At 51.0% G+C, this 18,610-nt stretch overlaps 1 protein-coding gene across 1 annotated transcript in view; it reads left to right on the top strand.

Annotated features, from left to right (window-relative positions):
- Positions 1–18,610, top strand: part of RBM19 (RNA binding motif protein 19) — a 52,618-nt gene that overhangs the window by 16,183 nt on the left and 17,825 nt on the right. The window contains exon 22 of the mRNA XM_012578080.5: positions 16,980–17,085. Coding sequence (XP_012433534.5) covers positions 16,980–17,085 — 106 coding nt within the window. The remainder of the gene's footprint in view (positions 1–16,979; positions 17,086–18,610) is intronic.

Below are 18,610 nucleotides of genomic sequence, written 5' to 3'. Positions count from 1 at the left end.
GTCCTTTGGCAGTGGAAGGGCTGGCAGAGCTGCAGGGGGCACTCTTAGCCTGCCCAGGAAAGCCAGCCTGGGGACAGCAAGGGACAGCCAGCCTGGGGACCACCGGGCCACTCAGCCAGGCATCACCACGCAGGGTGACAGCCCCAGGCTTTGCAGGATCAGCTTCTTCCCTATTGTTTCCCTTGCTCCAGAGCCACCTTCCAGCCCTGCAGCAGGAGAAAATTCAAGAAATATAAATTTCAATATAAATAAATATTAATTTTAAAACAAATATTAAATTAGGAATAAATATTAATTTATGTGTGTATTTATTTTACGCACACATATTATATACATCCACATAGCATCTATATATATGTATTACCCTAGAAAAATACATAAATTATGCCAATATTGTTCAAAAAAATATCTATAACACATTATATGTGTGTAGATATATTTATTTTTCCTCCCAAACAAATATTTCCATATTTTGAGCTTTGTCAAGGAACTCAGCCCCCTTCTCAAATGGCCTCACAGGAGGTGTTGATGACACTGGAACAGCAAACCAAGGGAGCTGGATGTTGTGAAGAGTGGATTTTTCAAACTGCTGTACCTGCCCAGCTCTGGCAGTTCAGGGATCCCTGCCCTGGCTGGTTTGACACTTTTGGATCTGGTTATTTATGGATCTATCACTGAAATGCTCAGCCTTGCCCTGCACCATTGCCTGTGTTGCTACAGCAGCCTGGAGGAACTTCTTCATTCTGCAGTTTGGGGATCCCAAATTTGTTCTGTTTCCTGGATTGGAGAAAGGTGATGCTTAATTAAGGTGTTTGAGGGGGGTCAGGAATGCTCTGATCAACAGCTCAGCTCCTCTGCCTGCAAAATAATCCTCTTCTGGCAGGTCCACAAGGCTCAGGTGCTGCCCTGCTCCACCCCAGCCCCAGTGGCTTTGCTGGGGTGTGACACTGGCTCAGAGCATGTTCTGCCACGTTCTCCTGGAGGTTCTGGCTTCTCTTGCACCCTCAAGGGATTTATTTATCTTGTTTTTTTTAAGATAGGTGTTATCTTCTTCAGAGGGAGAAATGCAGTTCAATTATAGGGGCCGCTTTTGGGCGAGGTGTGAAGATTTAGCTTTTGTGGGTGTGTTTTTTTCACCCATTTTTGTTCTTGATTAGATCCTGCTCTTCTCTTTACTACCTGGAAAAATAACAAAAGGGAAACGGTGCTTAGTTCTTTGCAAAGAGCCACAGTTAGGGGAGGAGAGACAAAGGGATTGCTATCCCATGAAGGCTGCTAATTTTTCCTACCAAATTGTGGGGCTTTTATGGCAAGACTTTTTTTTTTTTTTTTTTTTTTTTTTTCTTCAAAAGGAACTCTAGACGTGGCAAGCTGAATTGGAGATCTGTGAAAGGCCACATTTTCACAGATTGGAGCCCTGGCAATTTCTGAAAATTGGGCTCCTTTAAGAATCTATCACATGAGATCCATGCAGCCTTCATTGGGAGTTCCAATTAACTCTTTGTTTCAGGACACCCCTTCCCTCTGGCTGCACCAACTCCATGAAGATTGAAAATCAGGCTGCTTTGCAAGTGGTTTATAATGTTTTGAGGAGATGGGGGTTTCATTTTCCTCAAAAAGGGAATGATAATATTTAGAAAAACACTTCTTAAAGGATTCCTGCCCAATCCAAGGCAACCTGGGGGATAGATTCAGTCTAGGGTGTGCTTGGAGTTCGGCAGAGCTACTGGTCATCCCACCCAAGGATTTGTGTTTGGGGGAGGAAGTAGTTTCTTCTTTTCTTTGTAGGATATATCTGAGAACTTAACTATTTTGGTTTTATCTTTGATTTCTCTGCAATTAGCAGCAATTGTCAGTTCCAGCCCTGCCCTGCCAATTAGCTGAGGGAGGTCAGGACTCGGTGTGGAAGGTGGTTTATCATCACCTGGCCATTCCTTGCCTTGCACCTGTAGGAACTGCAGTCAAACACGTTGCACAAAGCTGTTAAATCACAAAATTATCAGCTGGGAGGCTGGACTTTAGTTTGACTAAAGAAGCAGTGAGCAGCAAAGCAATTGAAAGGTACTGCAGGGCAAAGAACAGGTTTTCAGGTGCACTTATCTCCATAGCCTGACTTTGCTGCAGAGAAAGTAACTCTGCGAAGACCTTTGGGGGTGGGTGTCTCTTTTAATTTTATCTCCTTTGCTGACTATTTTCTTTGTCTTGACAAAGACATGGCATTTATTGCATCTGGCAAAGCAAGTGTCTGGGCCTGATGAGGAGGAAAAAGAACTATTCCTTCTGATGGAGGGGAAAAGCAAAGTGGGACAAGACTTGGGAGTCAGCCCCTTCTGGGAGAAGAAAAAAATCTCTGCAGGGAGATGCAGTGGATAAACTGGCAGAGAGATTTTTTTTTTTTTTTTTTTAAGGCAGTCTTTAGGAAGTTAATTTTATAAGATGATGCCTTTCACTTCTTCTGACCTATTATAATAAAGTGTAGTTACCAGAATGGGCTTTTCATTTCCCATTATAAAGGACACGGTGGGATAATGAATCCGTCTGCCAGACATGCTTGCTGTTCACACCTTTCTCCCAGTAATGGAGTCTACATGACTGGAGACAATTTCTCTTTCCCCTGTTGAAGATGTGGAAAATCTGTGCTGGTGAGAGACACAAGAGGAAAAAAAAAATTGAGGAAAAACATGTGAGTTTATTAAGCAAGTGCTGGGCAGAGTTAATTAGAGCATTCCATGCAAACAGAATGTCCAGTGCTGCCAGGATTGCTGGGTTTCACTTTTAAAACCTTCCATGTTGTGCTAGAAATGGCTCAAAACCAATTGCTGCTGCTTCTTAGCTGCTTGAATTTTGTCCCCATGGTGTCCCCTGGCAGGCAGTGGCCCAAGGGCTTGGGGACAGCTGCAGAGGTCACTGGACTCTGAGGGACTGCTGGGGGTGGCACAGGGGCTGCATGATGTTTGGGAGAAGCCAGGAGGAGACATCTGAGGCAGTACAGAGCTCCTGATGTGGTGGGGTGGCAGAAGAAGAGGCAGAGCAGGGGAATGGATCCCTGAGCTCCCCTGCAACGCTGACACCTCTGCTGGTCCCACGGTGCTCTGCTTGCAAGGAGGGAGTGCCCAGAAATGAGTCTTGGAGAAGCAGGAAGCAGCTGGGCACCCTGAAGCCACCCAGCAGGGCTTGGATCCCACCTTGCTGGCCTCCCCTGAGGTCTGGAAGGATTGTGGAATGTGCACCTTGCCTGGAGACACAGGCTGAGCTGGAAACCTGCCACAGACAGCTCTGGGAGCAGGGATTAGAAGGGGTTTAGTGCTCAGATGTGTGGTGACAGCTGGAAGGTGCCTCTTAGTTGGATGTGGTGGTGAGTGGGGTCACCACATGATGTTCTCCAGGAAATAGGTGGGGCCATGATCTCCCCAGGCCCCTGCTTCAGGCCATCATGTGCTGCTTGGCATCCCAGCACACGTGTGGCTGTGCTCTGGTGTTGCCAGCACTGGGCTGGATTCCCAAGCCTTCTTTTGGCCTGCCCTTTGGCATAACCATATTTTAGGGCTGCCTTCTGAGGGTGCAGCCCATGCTGGGAGCTCTGGGCCAGGAGCTTCAGGGAGCTGGGTCAGGATGTGGTGCCTTTGCTGCCATTCCAGCTCCTCACTGAATGCAGGGGCTGTGCCGGGCTGCTCAGAGGCTGAGGAGCAGCCTGCCTGCCTCTGGGGGCTGCAGGATGCTCCTCTGGATTGAGTTTTTTCCTCCTCTGTCCCTGTCACCCGTTGGCTGTGGGGTCCCACCCATGCTGTTTGAAGGTTCTCACAAGGATGGCACCTCTGGATGTGGTGAGTTTGATTTTGGATAAAAGGAAGCTGCCTGGTTGATGGCTCTCTGTCCTGGCTGAAGGGCTCAGCCCCACTGTTTGCTGTTCTGTGTCTTTGCCCTGCAAGGGGAGCACAGGACACGTGGGGCTGTTGGAGTGAGTCCAGAGGAGGCCTCAGAGCTGATGGAGGGGCTGGAACCAGGCTGGGAGAAGCAGGAGAGAAGGCTCCAGGGGGAGCTCAGAGCCCCTTCTAGTGCCTAAAGGGGCTCCAGGAGAGCTGGAGAGCAATTTGGGACAAGGGATGGAGGGAGAGGACACAGGGAATGGCTTCCCACTGCCAGAGGGTAGGGATGGATGGGATATTGGGAAAGAATTCCCCCCATGAGGGTAGGGAAACCTGGCACAAGCTGCCCCCTGAACCACCCCATGCCCTCTGCTCTTCCAGCCCTTGGGACTGTGTGCCCTGGATCTCCTGCACAGCTGATGCCAAGGGCATCCTGGCAGCCTTTTACCAATCCTGCTGTTTCCATGCCCAAACTGCAGTGCCAGGGCAAGTTGCACAGGAAAATGCAGGGTGCAGGAATACAGGATCTGCTGGGCTGCTTTATTTCTCTATTTCAAACAGCATAAATTAAACTCATTTTATTTTTTTCCCTCCTTCTTCAGATCTTCTCCTTGTGTACTGGAAACCCAAGCACAGCAGAATTGGGTTGATATTCAGAGCCCAGAAATGGAAGTGGCCACTTTAATTTGGCCACTCTCCAAAGCCAGCCATGGGGTGGGGGAGAGGGAAATGGGTTTGCAGTGCTGTTTTTCAGTTTGAATCATAAAGGTGTTTAACATAGATAAGGAAATGTTTAACTCTGTGTTATCTTAGCAAAGTTGCTTTAAAAGGTGGCTCTTTCCAAGAGCAGAAGGAAGATTTTCTTTTTCAGCACATCCCTTTCCTGGGTTTGAATATTCACTACGTACTTGATTTTTATGTTTATTTTTTCCCCCTTTTCTGCTCTCCATGTACTCCAGGTCCCTTTTCTGCCCTCCCAAAACCTGGATTTGTCCTGTGCAAATGAAGGGAATTTCTGGGCTGCTTCCTCCTGACTCCTGCCACCTCTCTCTGGGGCATCCAGCCAAGCTTCCCAAGGGAACTTTAATTAGCTTTCCACACAAATTCCGCTGCTCAGCAGCGTGGAGGGGCTCCGGGGGGTGGAGTGAGGTGGGGAAGGGGCTGCTTTTGGAATGTCTTGTTCAAATGCCACTCTGGGGTTCTGCTTTGGGGTTTTTGCTATTTTTTCAGTGCAAAAAAAATTCAGATGTGGGCAGGTGGTTCTCCTTAGGGAACAAAACCAAAGCTTGCTTGTGCTGCCTCCTGGAAATAACCCACTCAGGGTTCTTAGTGTTACAAGGTGTCTTTTTGTCTGAATTAAGAAGAGTATGTGTGTGTCTAAGAAAGGAAAAACATGGGATATTTTTTTGCCTTATACTGCGGCCAGTTCTTGTTCATTCTCAGAGTTGGCCCTTTGGGGGCTGGCAGCTGGGGCACTGCACAATCTATAATGTTAAAATTACACTGGGCTGACTTTTGAGCTTGTGTCTCAGCCTTTCATCAAGGTACAGTCAAGATTATTATCTCCTTGCTCTTAAAATTCCTCTGTCTGTTGGATTTGTTAACTCCAGTTCTTTCCTGGTGATGTTGATGCATCCACCCCCCCCAGTCTTTCACTTGTGTGGGTATTTTTCAGTCTCACTTCACCAGAAGGTCCTGAACAAGCCTCTAATGAATCACAGCTTTCTCCTCACGATGACATCGTGTCCTTTATTTGCATCTCTGTTTGCATCATTATTTTTTTAACCTCATGCCTGCTGCAGCCTTTCTCCCTCTCCCAACCTGGGGGTTTTTCAGCCTTGGGATGTGATTGCAATTAAAGCCCTTCCATTGCAGAGTCTCTCACCTCCCCTGAGGCAGTGCCTGTGCCCAGGGCCTTTGAACTGTGCTGGCTTCTGCAGCTGCTGGCACCAGCAGCATCTCTGTCTGCACCTTGTTTTTCCTGAAGAAATCAAGTTAAGGCAGATCAGGATGACCATCTGTCTTCTCACCTCTCTTTCCTCCTCCCCCAGCAGTATCCTGAGCACTTCCAGGCATCTGGCAGAGGACAGGAGATCTTAAATTTGCTGCAATTAAGTCCAGGAGGAAGCTGCAGAGCCTTGTCCTCTCAGGAAGGTGCTGTTGTGGGACTGACCCTTACCAGGCATCCCGGGATTCACATCAGCTGCCCCTGAAGATGGGATGGTTTTTCTGCCCACATTTCCATTTATTAGATACCAGGGAAGCTGGAAAACCCAGTTCTTGTGCTGCTGCCCATCTGTGGTGTGTGCACTTCAGGCTGTCCCCTCATGGGTGGGCTCTGGGCCTTGCCCAGGGGTGTTTAGAGGACAGCCTTGGCTCTCCTTCAGCCTCTCATTTTTTTCTTTTTGTTTTTGACATCTCTTTGTGAAACCTCACTTGGAAAAGCAGCAATGTTGCCTTTCCCAAACCCAGGAGTGCCAATCTCAGCATCTCAACAGGCTGTGGCTGCTCACAGGCAGCACCACTGACATTTGTGCCAAAATCCACCCTGCAAATCCCATTTCGGGTGGGCTCCATGGCCCTTCTCTGCTTCTCCTTAACCCACCTCTTGCTCTTCCCACTCTTTGATGCCATGCCAGCAGCTGAGGGGTTAAAAGAGTCTTGGGGGGGCGAGGGGGTGGGGATGAGGAGTTTCAGCTGCTCATTACTCACTGCCAACTTCCCCCAAAATCATATTAATTTCACGCTGTCACGCAGGACTGCGCCGTCTCTGCCGTCAGCAGCCGGGAGGGTGACGGGGCTGGGGGGAGCGTGGGTGCCCCTCACCCCCCTCCCTGGCTGCCTTTTGGGGAGCTCACTGCTGCCTCTTTCCTCACCCAGGTGCCCACCCAGGTGGGGCTGGGGCCGCTCACCTCGCAGGGGGATGTGGGGAGCGCCGTGCGCTGCCTCCCCGTGATCATTTTCCACCCCGCTGCTCGTGCAAAAACCCCATGAAATTGGGTCTGCTGCAGCAGGGAGGTCTGGAGGGGGGAAGGAGGGAGGGAGGAGAGCTGCCAGCCTGCCCTGCCCTACCTGTGCTCAGCAAGGATGCTGCTTAAAAGTTGTTTTTTAACCACTTGCCTCCCTTTTTTAAGGCCAGCGAGCACAGCCCAGCTCTGCCTGTAAAGACTGAGCTGCCTTTGCCTCCTGTCGGATTTCTCCCCCTTTTCTGCTGTTTGCTCAGTGCATCTGCCAGAGCTGTCACCTCTGCAGGGACTTGCTGCCATCAGCTGGGCCTCTGACAGCTCCCACACAAGCTCAGCACTGCTGAGCCCATCCTGGCTGAAGCTCACTCTCCGTGGCAGACATTCTGCTCTGTCCCCTGCCATTTGGATTGTTCTCACCCCTAGAGCCCATCTCACCTTTTTTCCAGGTGTGTGCTTGCATTTTTTTGGTGGGTTGTGGCTGGAAGGATGATCCTTTCCCCTTCTCTCTCATCGTGGCCACACTTCTTGGAGCTCTTGGCAGGGGGGTTGGACTAGATGATCCCCAACCCAAACCATCCAGTGATCCTGTGGAATCCCTGTCCTCATCCTGCACTTTGAGACAGGTGGAGAGCAATGAGCTTTCCATGAAGTGGAGTGGAAACATCACCACTGAATCCCAGACTCCCTGTCCCGTCTTCTGGGACTTTTCCAGGTGACCTGTAAAGACAAATCCCACTGTGCAAAGTGGCCTCTGAGCTTTGCTGTGGTCAGGGCAGGTTGGCAGGGGGTGACCAAAGGTCTGGGAGCAAGAGGAGAGCTACCACTGTAACTGGGGCAGCAGCCACACCTCAGTTTTGGGCACAAGATGGGCAAATGGGACTGCCAGCAGTGAAAAGACACCTCTGCTCCCAGCACGAGCAGAAAATGGGATGTTCTGCTGTCTCTGGAGCATGCTGGCTCCCAGCCTGCCTCAGCAAGGAGCTGTTCTGTGCCTGCTCTTCATGCTGTGACCCCTGGCAGGTGTCACACGTGGCCAGCCTGGGCTCTGGGGGACAGGGCTGAGCTCAGGAGAGCTGGGCAGCCGGGCTGTGGTGGAGTCCCACCTTCCCGCTGCGCTTGCGTGCATTTGATCTTCCCTCTGTGTTTCTCTGTTCTCCTGATGAAAATAATTAATCAGGTTATTTTTCTAAGTCATCCTGTAGCTTTACAGGGACAAGACTTAAATAAGGATTCTCTTTAAAGCAGAGCTGGGTTAAAATAGCTGTGTGCCTATAAATATCTCATTGCTTCTATATTTATTCTCCAGATCAGTGCAGGAGGTTCTACAGCTGAATAAGAGATATTTCTTTATTTTTTGGATTGTTGATGCAGCTGGTATCTTTAACAGCAAGGCTGCCTTCTCCAGAGGATGCCCTGGGTACACCTTTGGGTTCCTTCAGTGTTTCCTAGTTGCTAGTTGTACAAATTTCCTCTTGTCTTTGAAAGTAGCTGACTCATAAGAATGCTCCAGGAGCAGAGATTTGCACCAGACTCTCCTGTGAGCACTATTTTTAGCATAACTTATTTTTTTGACCAGAGCTGCACTCTGATCAGGATTTTCAAAAGAGCCCAGGAGAGATAAATCCCCAAATCTCAGCGCTGTGGGAGCTGCGGGTTCCTTTGAAATCCTGACCCTCTGGTGATTAGGGCAGTGACTTGGTGGCTCCTAAGCCCTGGTCCTGCAAGGTGCTGCGTGCTGGGAGAATTGTGGCTTAGGAGTGTGAGCTCTGAGAAAGGCATTGGAGGCTCTTGTTGAAGGCTGTGCAAGGATTGAGATTTCCTGAGGGTTGGGTTGTAGGGGTCTGTAGGTGACTGCTGCATTTGTACATCTCAGGGACGGCTGCCAGGGCAGCGTGGTTTGGTCCTGCTGTGCTCCAGGGAAGTGATGTGAGGGAAGATGTCCTGATAGAGCTGGTCCTTTCTCCACCATCCTTCTCCTTTTGTCTCCCCCAGCAAAAAGAAAAAAAAATTACTATTAGGAGTAACTAGTATTCTAGTATTACTAGTAGGATTAAGAAGGAAGATGTTGGATAGGTGAAATGAGGGGTTTGAGAGTAGCTGGCCCATGGCAGCAGAGGGGACAAGAGCCCTGCTGTGACCAGAACCAGCTCAGAGCTCTGTAAGATTGCCCAAGAGAAGAAAAGCAACAACAAAACCGGAATAATATTAAAGTGGGATTTTCCACCTCCGTCCTGGTTTGGGGTGACCTCTTCCATCACACATCCACCAATTATCTTTAAATCCTCTGAGTCACTCTTTTGGGGTGGCTTTGAACTCCCAAACTCATGTCAGTGTTCAAGCTCAGCAGTGCTGCTTGAACCTAGGGCTTCCTTAAGCTTGTGGTGTTCCCTGTGCCAGCTCTGCACCTTCTCCTGGCCCTTAGGAACTGGGAATTGTAGGCATTGAGGTGTGAAATTTCAGGAGGAAGTCTGTTCCTGCTTTCATTAAACAGTGAATCATCGTTGTCTTTAAAGCATGGAAATAAATGTGGAGAATGGGCAGGTGTCTTCCCCAGGAGGTGTCAGAGACTCCTGGCTGCTTTTCCTTGATGTCACCAAGTCTAAAACAGATTTATGGCAAGAAGTGGTTTAAAAAAATACTTCCCACCCCAGTGGTGCAGGCTTGTCTATCAGCAAGGAGCAGGAAGGAAAGCAGGGCATGTGCAGTGCCCGTGGGCAGGCACAGGTGGGAAGGGACATCCCGGGATCTTCCTTTGAGGTCAGACCAGAAGGAAGATGGGAACAATTCAGGGGATGACCACATCCATCCCTCCATCCTAAAGGCATGTGAGGCTCTGCACATCCCAGCTCCTGCTGCAGGGGCTCCAGGGCTCTCATTCCTTTTTTCCACACTAAAATTCCAGCGTGGGAGCCAGCTCTGGAGGGTAAAATGACTGTGACAGTCACACCAGAGCAGCTGTACCTGGCTGACCCCAGGAGCTGGAGAATCAGCGAGGATTGGGAGGAGCAGGGGACTGAGGAGCTGCAAAGGGAGGCTGCAGGGACATGATGCTGCTGCCACCAGCACAGCAAATCCAGGCAAGGGAAAAGCCCCTTTCCCCACCAGCCTTTAAAGCAGATCTCTCCCGATGTTAAAACCTCCCAAAGTCGGATTAAACGCAGCAAAATTAAGAAACCAAACCTGGTTGCAGCACCTGCATAGAAATTACTTAAGTGGAGGGATATTAAAATTTTAAGACTTGCTGCTGTGCTGCTGATGGAGGATTTAAAAAAAATAATAATTACTGTTGGGTGGGGTTTTTTTTTCTCTTTCTGCTTGGTTTTCAGGATTGGTTTCTGTTTAGCGTGCGGCCTAATTGCGTAATTACACGATAGACTGGAGTAGAATTTAGTGTGTGTAATACCAGTTATAAAGAAGAGCCCTAATTATGTAGATCTTCTCAGGTAAATAATACATCAGGGGCATGGAGTGGCCTAATTACTGTTCTGAAAACCTGCCTAATGACTAATTTACTTGGAATTTCAGAACGCTTTTGATAAGGTCCCTCATAAGCAACTGTTAAGGAAAATAAATCGAGAAGGGATAAAATGTTTTGCTGTGTTTTTAAACAAGCCAGTTAAGCCACAGGAAACTGCCTCCTGATCCAGCATCTTGAGGGAAGATCCCCTGGCTGCCTCCTGCTCTGGGGCCAAAGCTTTTGTGTTCCTGATCCTGTTGCCATGAGATCCAAGGGAGTCTGCTGCCACTGTCCACTGAAAATGGGATTTGTGGGTCCATTCCCAGCTTCTTGGAAGAAGCACATCCATGTCCACATGGTCCCTGGCACTTGTAGTAGTTGTGGTATTGGGCACCTAAATAATTCTTGAAGATCAGTGCCAAAACTCGATAAATCTAGGAAGAACTAAACTTGGAGTTCTCCAGAGGCACCGAGGGAGCGAGGGTGATCCAAAAGCTGGAGCAGCTTCCCCAGGACTGTTTTCTAGTGGATCTCATGGACTTCCTCCACGAGGAGGGAAGTCCAGAGCTGGGCCCAGCAGCAGTGTTACTCCAGGGAGTGTGTGAGATGCTGCAGGAGGGGAACCTGGCGCTGGCCCTGCCCCAGGAGCCTCTGGCAGCAAGGACAGGCGTGCCCAGAGAGCTGGGCTCGGGAAGGGACCCATGGCTTGGGGCAGGCAGCAGCACAAGGAAAAGGAGAAATCACATAAAGCAAAACCCAGCTGTGCTGCAGCAGCAGCCCAAGGGGCCTCCAAACCAAGACGATGCTCCTGGGCAAAGAGGAGAGGCAGCTGGAAAAACTGATGATCCATGGTAAAGAACAAGGTGCAGACGTGGCTGTCCCACATCCTGCTGGCTTTTCACACGGATTTTGCAGGAGCTTTGATTATCCAGCAGGACATGAACGAAGGATCAGCTTTGCACTGGGACCTGCTTCCTGGTGTCACTTCATCTGTGGGCCAGGGGGACACTGCTCCCCTGCTCTGCCCCCAAATCCCTCCACCCATGGCTCCACCAGAGCAGGAGGGAGCCACAGTTTGACTGGGCTCCAGCATCCAGAGGTTTCCCTCCCACCTTGTCTCTCTGTGCCTTCATTTGCTGATTTTCAGAGGTGAAGGAGACATTATTGATGCTGCTGCTGATAACAGTAATAGGGAGATGGGTGCCAGATAATTCCTGAACTCTCTAACAGGATTTAAGCTAACAAGAGAGGAAGGCTTTTTTCCTCCCTCCTTCCCTTTCCCTTCCTCCTTTTCAGATATTTCCTGTGCTGGGGATAACAACACCAAGGAGTGTTAAATTGGCTCTGAATGTCCACCCCTGGCTGTCCACATTCTTGTAACGATTTCATTAGCTTGAATTATCCACGTTATTTTCTTGTAATGGGATTAGCCATCCTGGAGTCAGCTGAAGTCCTGGAGCAGGAGGCGGGAGGGCCCTTCTGCTGCGGATCCCATTAACTCCCTCACGCAGGGGGTGGAACTGGCCATGGCTCAGCCCAGGGGCAAAACCATTTGCCAGGGTCCTGCCTTCCTCGAGGAGGAAGAAAGAAAGAAAAGGACCATTACTGTATTTTTTTTTTTCCTCCCCCTTTTAATCAGCAAACGCAGAGGCAGAGAGCGGCGGGGCCGTGGTTTTCTGGAGGGGGAAGGTCCTGTTTGGGGGCGAGCGGGGAAAAAAGAATAAAAAGAGGAGCATTGCAAAGGGATTGAGTGAATTCTGTGTGGCTGCAGCGTGGCTGAGGCTGTGCAGGGAGGGGAGGGACGGCCTTGTGTCTGTTTTGGACTGTCATCCCTGCCCAGAGCCATTTGGGATGAGTGGTCACGCTGCCTGAGCTCGGCCTGGGGCTGCCAGCAGTCACAGGGGCATTTGGGCAGGGCTTGGGATAGGAAAGCAGCAAGAGGAGATGGTGGCTGTAGATGGCAACCCAGGAGAAGCTTGGCAGCCTTGGTAAATGGTTTTCATAATCAGTTTTTCAACGTGGTTTTGCTGTTTTGTTTTTCCTGAAGGAATATAAACCAGAGAGGGGGATTTAAGGCTGCTGTGTGCAGTGGGACCTCTGTACACACCTGCAGAGCACTCAGGGTGATTTTTGTGGCTCTTTTCCAAGATGTTCTGCGTTTTTGGCAGTAGACAGATTCATGTTGTCAGTTGTGCTGTCCCCCTCTTAACATGGCAACCCAAAAGTCCTTGATCAGCTCATGACTTGGGGTGCACCAAGATCAAATCAGATGAACACGCCTGTGTGTTTGGGACTTGAAAATATCCATCAGGGATGGACAGGCCTGGCTTGCTCCAAGGGTTTTGCAGTTTAAATGCTGCTTTTTGAGACAGGGGAGGGGTTGAAATGGAGGGAACACTTCCCAGCTGGAGAGATGTTTATCATTTCTTTGGAAGAAACTGTTCCCTGTGAGGGTGGTGAGGCTCTGGGACAGGGCACCCAGAGAAGCTGTGGCTGCCCCTGGATCCCTGGGAGTGTCCAAGGCCAGGCTGAACAGGGCTTGGAGCAACCTGGGATGGTGCAAGGTGTCCCTGCCCATGGCAGGAGGTGGAACAAAATGGGCTTTTAAGGTTTCTTCCAAACAAACCACTCTGATTCCACGTTCACCCTGATCTGGAGGAACCTGTCCCATGACCGAGCTGCCTGAAGCTGTGGGGTTTTCTGGAGAGCAGGGGGGAGGGAAGAGGTTTTCTGGAGCCCACCTGTATGCCCATTCTCCTCTGTGCCATGGCCTCTGGGCTGTGCTGGTGGAGGATGTGCAGGCTCCTCCTGGTGACCAGCAAAGCCAAGTGAGCCATGGGTTGTCTCCTGAGCTGGAATGTGCTGGCTAATAGCAATATAATGTCCTATAATTAGCAGGCAAAGGACTTGCCTCCCAGCTGGCCTGTGCCAGAAGGATATAATTACAATCCCAAGGAGTGCTGTTCCTCTGACCTGCAGCCAGCTTGCAGTGAGGAGGAGAAATCTCCTTTTCCTCCCTGTGTTCAGCCAGGGAAGCAGGATGGCAGCTGGAAGAGCTGCCAAAGCAGCAGGAGAGCAGCTGATAGCCAGCAGTGCCATGGAGAAATGCTGCATCTCTTGTGGGTGAGAGGGAGGAGATGTTTCTGCTGAGCTTGGAAGGGATGACTTGTCAAAGGAGAGCTTGTGGCTGTCTCTATTCTGCACCCCGTGGATCATGGCTCAGCCAGGGCCAGCACAGGCTTTTTCTGGTTTCCCAGCAAATCTGGATGGGCACAAAACAAAGGTTCTCATTTAGGAAATAGGAGTTGCAGTGTTTGTGGAGGCTGTCATCCCTCCCAGCCAACAGCAGGAAATCGTGCCAAGCCTGGGAGAGCGAGGTGTGGGGACAGATCTGCCAGCCTGACTGGCAGGGCCTGCAGGGACAGGGGAGCCCTGGCAGAGCCTCCACGCCTCTGCCTTCCCCTCCTGGTCCTGATTCCACCTGGGATTTCAGAGAGTAGCTGTTGGACACCATTTTTCATGGATCTGTGGGAAGGAAGCTGGGAGCAGCTGTGTGCATGGCAGGTCACCAGGGGCTCTGCCATCCTGCTACCTCTGCAGCAAAACTCTGCTTTTGGCCCCCAAACCTTCCTGTGTTAATTGTGAACAGCTCCATGGGGGTTTCACAGAGATTTGGGATTGCTGCACACCTTGGCCACACTGAAATCCCATCCCAGTGCGGTGCCACCAGGAGCTGTGGGGGTGCTATGTCAGAAATCCAGCTCCAGGCCAGGCACAGGGGTCTGCTGGGCTCTTCAAGACTGAGGTTCAATCTTGTGCAGAGCTAAGCCAGGCTGACTGCAAACCAGTCAATGTCTCAAGCCTGAAAGGGCTTTGCTCCCACAACCAGTGCTCCTGGTGCAGGGCCTCAGGAGCACTTGGAGAAGGCATGGATGGGTGGGTGAGTATAAATCCAGAAACCACTCTGCTTTGACACTCACTGATGCTGGAAACCTCCCTGTAAACAGTGAAGCAGCCTGGCCTGGTGCTGTGCTCCGTGCTGGCAGCAGAATTGCTGATCTCTGCCCACTTTGAGAGGAGAGAGGCACCAGCACCCAGAGAATCTCCCACCCTGGGCTGCCTGTGGGTTTTTTCACTCCATCTGTGCCCATCAGAGCTCTGTGCTGGAAGGGGAAGGAGCTGGCAGTGCCACCACATCTGACTTGCTGTGACTCCACAGCCATCCCTGGGAGCACATTTCCAAACAGCTCCATGAGATCTTACGGAAAAGCTGCTTTCTTCCCTCCTTTGCCATTATGCTCTGGTGTCACTTGGGTGATGTGCCCCATGCTTTCCCTCCTCCCATCCCCATTGCAGCGCCTTTGGCCGTGGCACAATCCATGCCTGGAGCCAGGATGCAGCTGGAGTGGGAGCAAACCTGTCAGCACCTGGCTTCCCTCTGGCTTCCCTGGCTAGGGAGCCTGGCACTGCGGGGGGTAATTGGCTTTCCTTCTGCCTCTGCCTCTCTCTCCCCCCAAATCCAGGAGAAATAATTGGAAAGGAGAGGTGTGAGTCTGTGCCTGGCACCGCAGAGGAGAACATGAAAGGCAGGAGCTGTGCCTTCATTCGCAGCTCCGCGCTGGTAATTGCTGTGTTGTGGTTTCTAATTAGCGCCGCAGTGGGGGGGATTGTTCCCCTGCATGGCCCCACTGGGGTCAGCCCTGTCCCCCCGGCTTCCCTCACCCCTCCACCTCGCCTGTTCCCTGGATCCATCCCTCTGGAAGCGCCAGGAAAGCTCCTGCCAGCCCTGCTCTGCACTGGCGCAGGTCTCCGCTCCCTCCACACCTCTGCACGCCTGGGTGCCTTGGACTGCTCTGAGCTGGGGAGGAAGGAGGAGCCAGGTTCTCCCAGCTCTGCCCAGGCTGATGTGGGTCAGCACAGCTTCCCTGGCACCCTGAATCCAGAGCCATCCTGCTCCTCTGGGTACCCCTGGCCCACCCTCAGTGCTGGATCTTGGTGTCAAAAGGACACGTTGGTGTTTTAGTGCACACACTGAGCATTGTCCGAGACCTCCCTTTGAGCAAATACTCTGCTCCTGTTCCTTCAGCAAATATTCTGCTTCCCCCAGGCAATGTCCTTGATAATCTTCATGGAGAGAGAGAGAGACTGGAGCATGCCCATGGCTCCTGCCTCCCATTTTTCCTAGCTAGATGGGCACCTCCATGGCTCAGAAGCTTTCTCCTTGCCTCTCCCTTCACCCAGCTGCAGCATTTGGGGTGCTCCAGGGATCCTGGGAGTCCCTGTCACCCCCAGCCCGTTGCAGGAGGACCTCTGGAAGCCACAGGATCCGAGCCTTCCCAGCAGCTGAGGCTGCTCCCTCTCCTGTGCTGGGGTTTGTTTGTTTGTTTGCGTGGCTCCAGCTCGGAGGGGGCAGGAGGGAGAGGGAGGGAAAGCACCGAGCGGGAGACGTGCGGATTCATTTTGAAGCTTCATAATGGTGCATTTACACACCACGTTGCCTAAGGAAATTGGGTGGATGAATGCCTGGTCATGCTGCCAGTGCAGCAGGTTAACTCCCAGGATTTAGCTTATATCATTTCACGAGAGCGTTTATGGCCTTTACTGTGTTTATTCCCAGGTGCTCTTTGGCACTGCTGTATCCCAGGCTCCTTTTGTGTATGCACGCCTGTGTGGAGATTTTCAAATAAAATAACACATCTCTTCAGACCTGGGCCACATTAAATATTTATTGCCTGCAGTTTGTGCATATGTGTTTGATAAATGGGTGCGAGGGGAGGGGAGGAGAAGGGGAAGAGGGAGCTTGGCAGCAGGGAAAGCGTTGGCTTTGTCCTGGAATTTCTCCAGGGGATGGCACTGGAGAGGGGTGTCCAGCATGTGCTGCCCTTGGGGCTAAGAAAAACCTTTTTAGGGTTTTTGGACAAAGTGGGATGGCTGCATGCTTTGGTGTACAAGCCACAGGTTCCTTCTTGTGAGTTAGGAACCCCCCTTATCTCCCCATTCTTGGCTTTCCATTGACGCTGCAAAGCTTGTCTGAAATGCTGTAGGATATGGAGGTTGTGTTCTCCTAGATTCGCCTGTTTCCCTTTCTGCATCCAGAAAGCTTAGCTCAAACCAGTTTATTCCAGCACAGAAGCTGCAGGATGGGAGAGGCTGAAGGGTTAGAGCAAGGAAATCCAATCATAAAAAATGCCCAGGATCCCTGGAGTTGGAGGGATGACACCTCTGGGGATGGAGGAGCTATTCTGGAAACAGAATAATTCCCTGTGGGGACGTGCTCTGTGTGCTGCCTGTATCCTGTGCACTCCAGCCCCTCTTTAAAGGTGCAAATCAATCTGGTTTGGTGGGATCTGGAGCAGCCCTGGTAACCTGGAGATGCTTTGCTCACCCTGAGCAGGGCACGGCATTCTGGCTGGATCTCCTGAGGGAAGGAGGAGCAAAGCAGTTACGTTGAGGAAGTTTTTTATATTGTTAAGTTTTATATCCAGAATTACCCTTGAAATCCAAGCTGAGTTTTTATCTGGTTGTATTTGCCTTGGAAATGGGGCTGGCAGGGCAGCAGAGTGGCTGCAGGCCACCTGATGTCAGTGACCCACTCAGTGTAGGCCTGCAGCTGGCACTGCCAGGGTTTGTGGGGCAGGGGTGACTCTGCCCTTCATCTCGTGCTGTCCCTGCTTTTCCTTGGATTCACAGCACCTTTGGAGAGCTCAAGACTGTCCGGCTGCCCAAGAAAATGGCAGGAACAGGATCCCACCGGGGCTTTGGCTTTGTGGATTTCGTCACCAAGCAGGATGCCAAGGTGAGCTGTGCCCTCCTGGCACTGCCCCAGGTGGGGAGGGGAGCCTGGTGTCCCACTGGAGCTTAGCCCAGGTTTGGGCTGGTAACATTCCCCAGGAAAGCTGCACTCAGGCAGAAATCCCCATGTGGGCAGCAACAAAACCCACAACCCAAACCCTAAAGGGGATAATTTTGGTGCAACTGGTAAAATAGCTCAAAATTCTTGTAATACAGAAGGACAGGAGCTTGTTTTTCATGTTTGTCAGCAGCAAGGTGAGACAGGATGGTTTTGACCCAACATTAACACATCAGGAAACCTCTGCACATGTCCCACCTCTGCCACCGCCTTGATTTTAGGGGAGTTTTGGATATTGTGGCTGTTCCCTAATTTGTAACCTGTGCAAGGCTTGTGTTCACCGGTTCTTCTGTGTGTTTTGAGAGCCCCCTGTGAGCAGCCTTACCCTGCTGCTTTCCCAGTGACTGTGCCAGAGGATCAGTAGTTATGAATTGGCCTAGTTCATTTATTTTTTGAAAGCTTTCCTATACATTTAAGTTCCATGCTTTTAGCAGAAACAAGGGGATTACAGCCTGTCTGATGACATCCTGCTCTTTGCCAGAGGTTCTGGGGCAGGGTGGATTTCATCCTGCTGCTGAATCCTGGTGATTTGGGCAGGGTCCAGAAGGGAGTGGCTGTAAGCACCATCCATGGGATGTTACTGCTGGAGGGAAGGGACCACATGAGCCCCCAAAACTCCAGATTGTCCAGACTGTGAGTGCACATGAAGGAGAGAGGAGGGGGGAGCCAGCCAGAACCTGTGTTTATGTTTTTAGACAGCATTCATTGATCCAGGATCACAAGGGACTATTAGATCATCCCTTCCAGGCTGACCTCCTGTATAACACAGTACATGGAGTTTCTTTGTTAGTCCTGTATTGATCCTAACTCAAACTTCCCTCTGTTCAGCTGCCCTCCTCCCCTAGGGGGTCAGCTGGGGGTGCAGGGATCCCCCCCAGGAGCCTGGTTCCTCTCCCTTCACCTTGAGCTATGCCTGTGGCTCTGCTTAAAGCAGCTTTGCTTTCGCCTCTGCTTCACTCCACAGTCATTCAGACTTTGTTGCTGGGGTTTGAAATAATCTTTTCCCAAGGAAACTTTAGGCTTTGGATGGAAGGGTACATAGAGGGACCTGACTGCTTCTTTACTGCTGCTCTCTGTGGGAAACAGGCACAGGCTCAGTGTTTGCTTCCCATCCCTTTTCATCCCCTCAGGGGATGACTCCAGCTGCACTGGAAAATGGGAATCTCAGTGATAGGCAGCCCAGCCACGGTGAGGGGAGGGAGCCAGGCAGGGCTCTGGCCCAGGGCACAGCTCCCAAAGCTCATGGAGGGGAGCATGCAGGGAGAGAGCTGCCCCGTGGAACAGCTCTCAGCGGGGTTTTCTTCTTTCCCAGCAAAGCAGCTCTTCTTCCTTCTTCATATTTTTTTTCCACCCTCATCTCTTTGAGGGATTTAATTGTCTCACAAGTGGCACATCAAGTACACTCCATTGG

This window comes from Taeniopygia guttata, chromosome 15 (genome assembly GCF_048771995.1).
Source record: "Taeniopygia guttata chromosome 15, bTaeGut7.mat, whole genome shotgun sequence".
NCBI classification, from domain to species: Eukaryota; Metazoa; Chordata; class Aves; order Passeriformes; family Estrildidae; genus Taeniopygia; species Taeniopygia guttata.
This window is presented reverse-complemented; position numbering and strand designations above follow the sequence as displayed.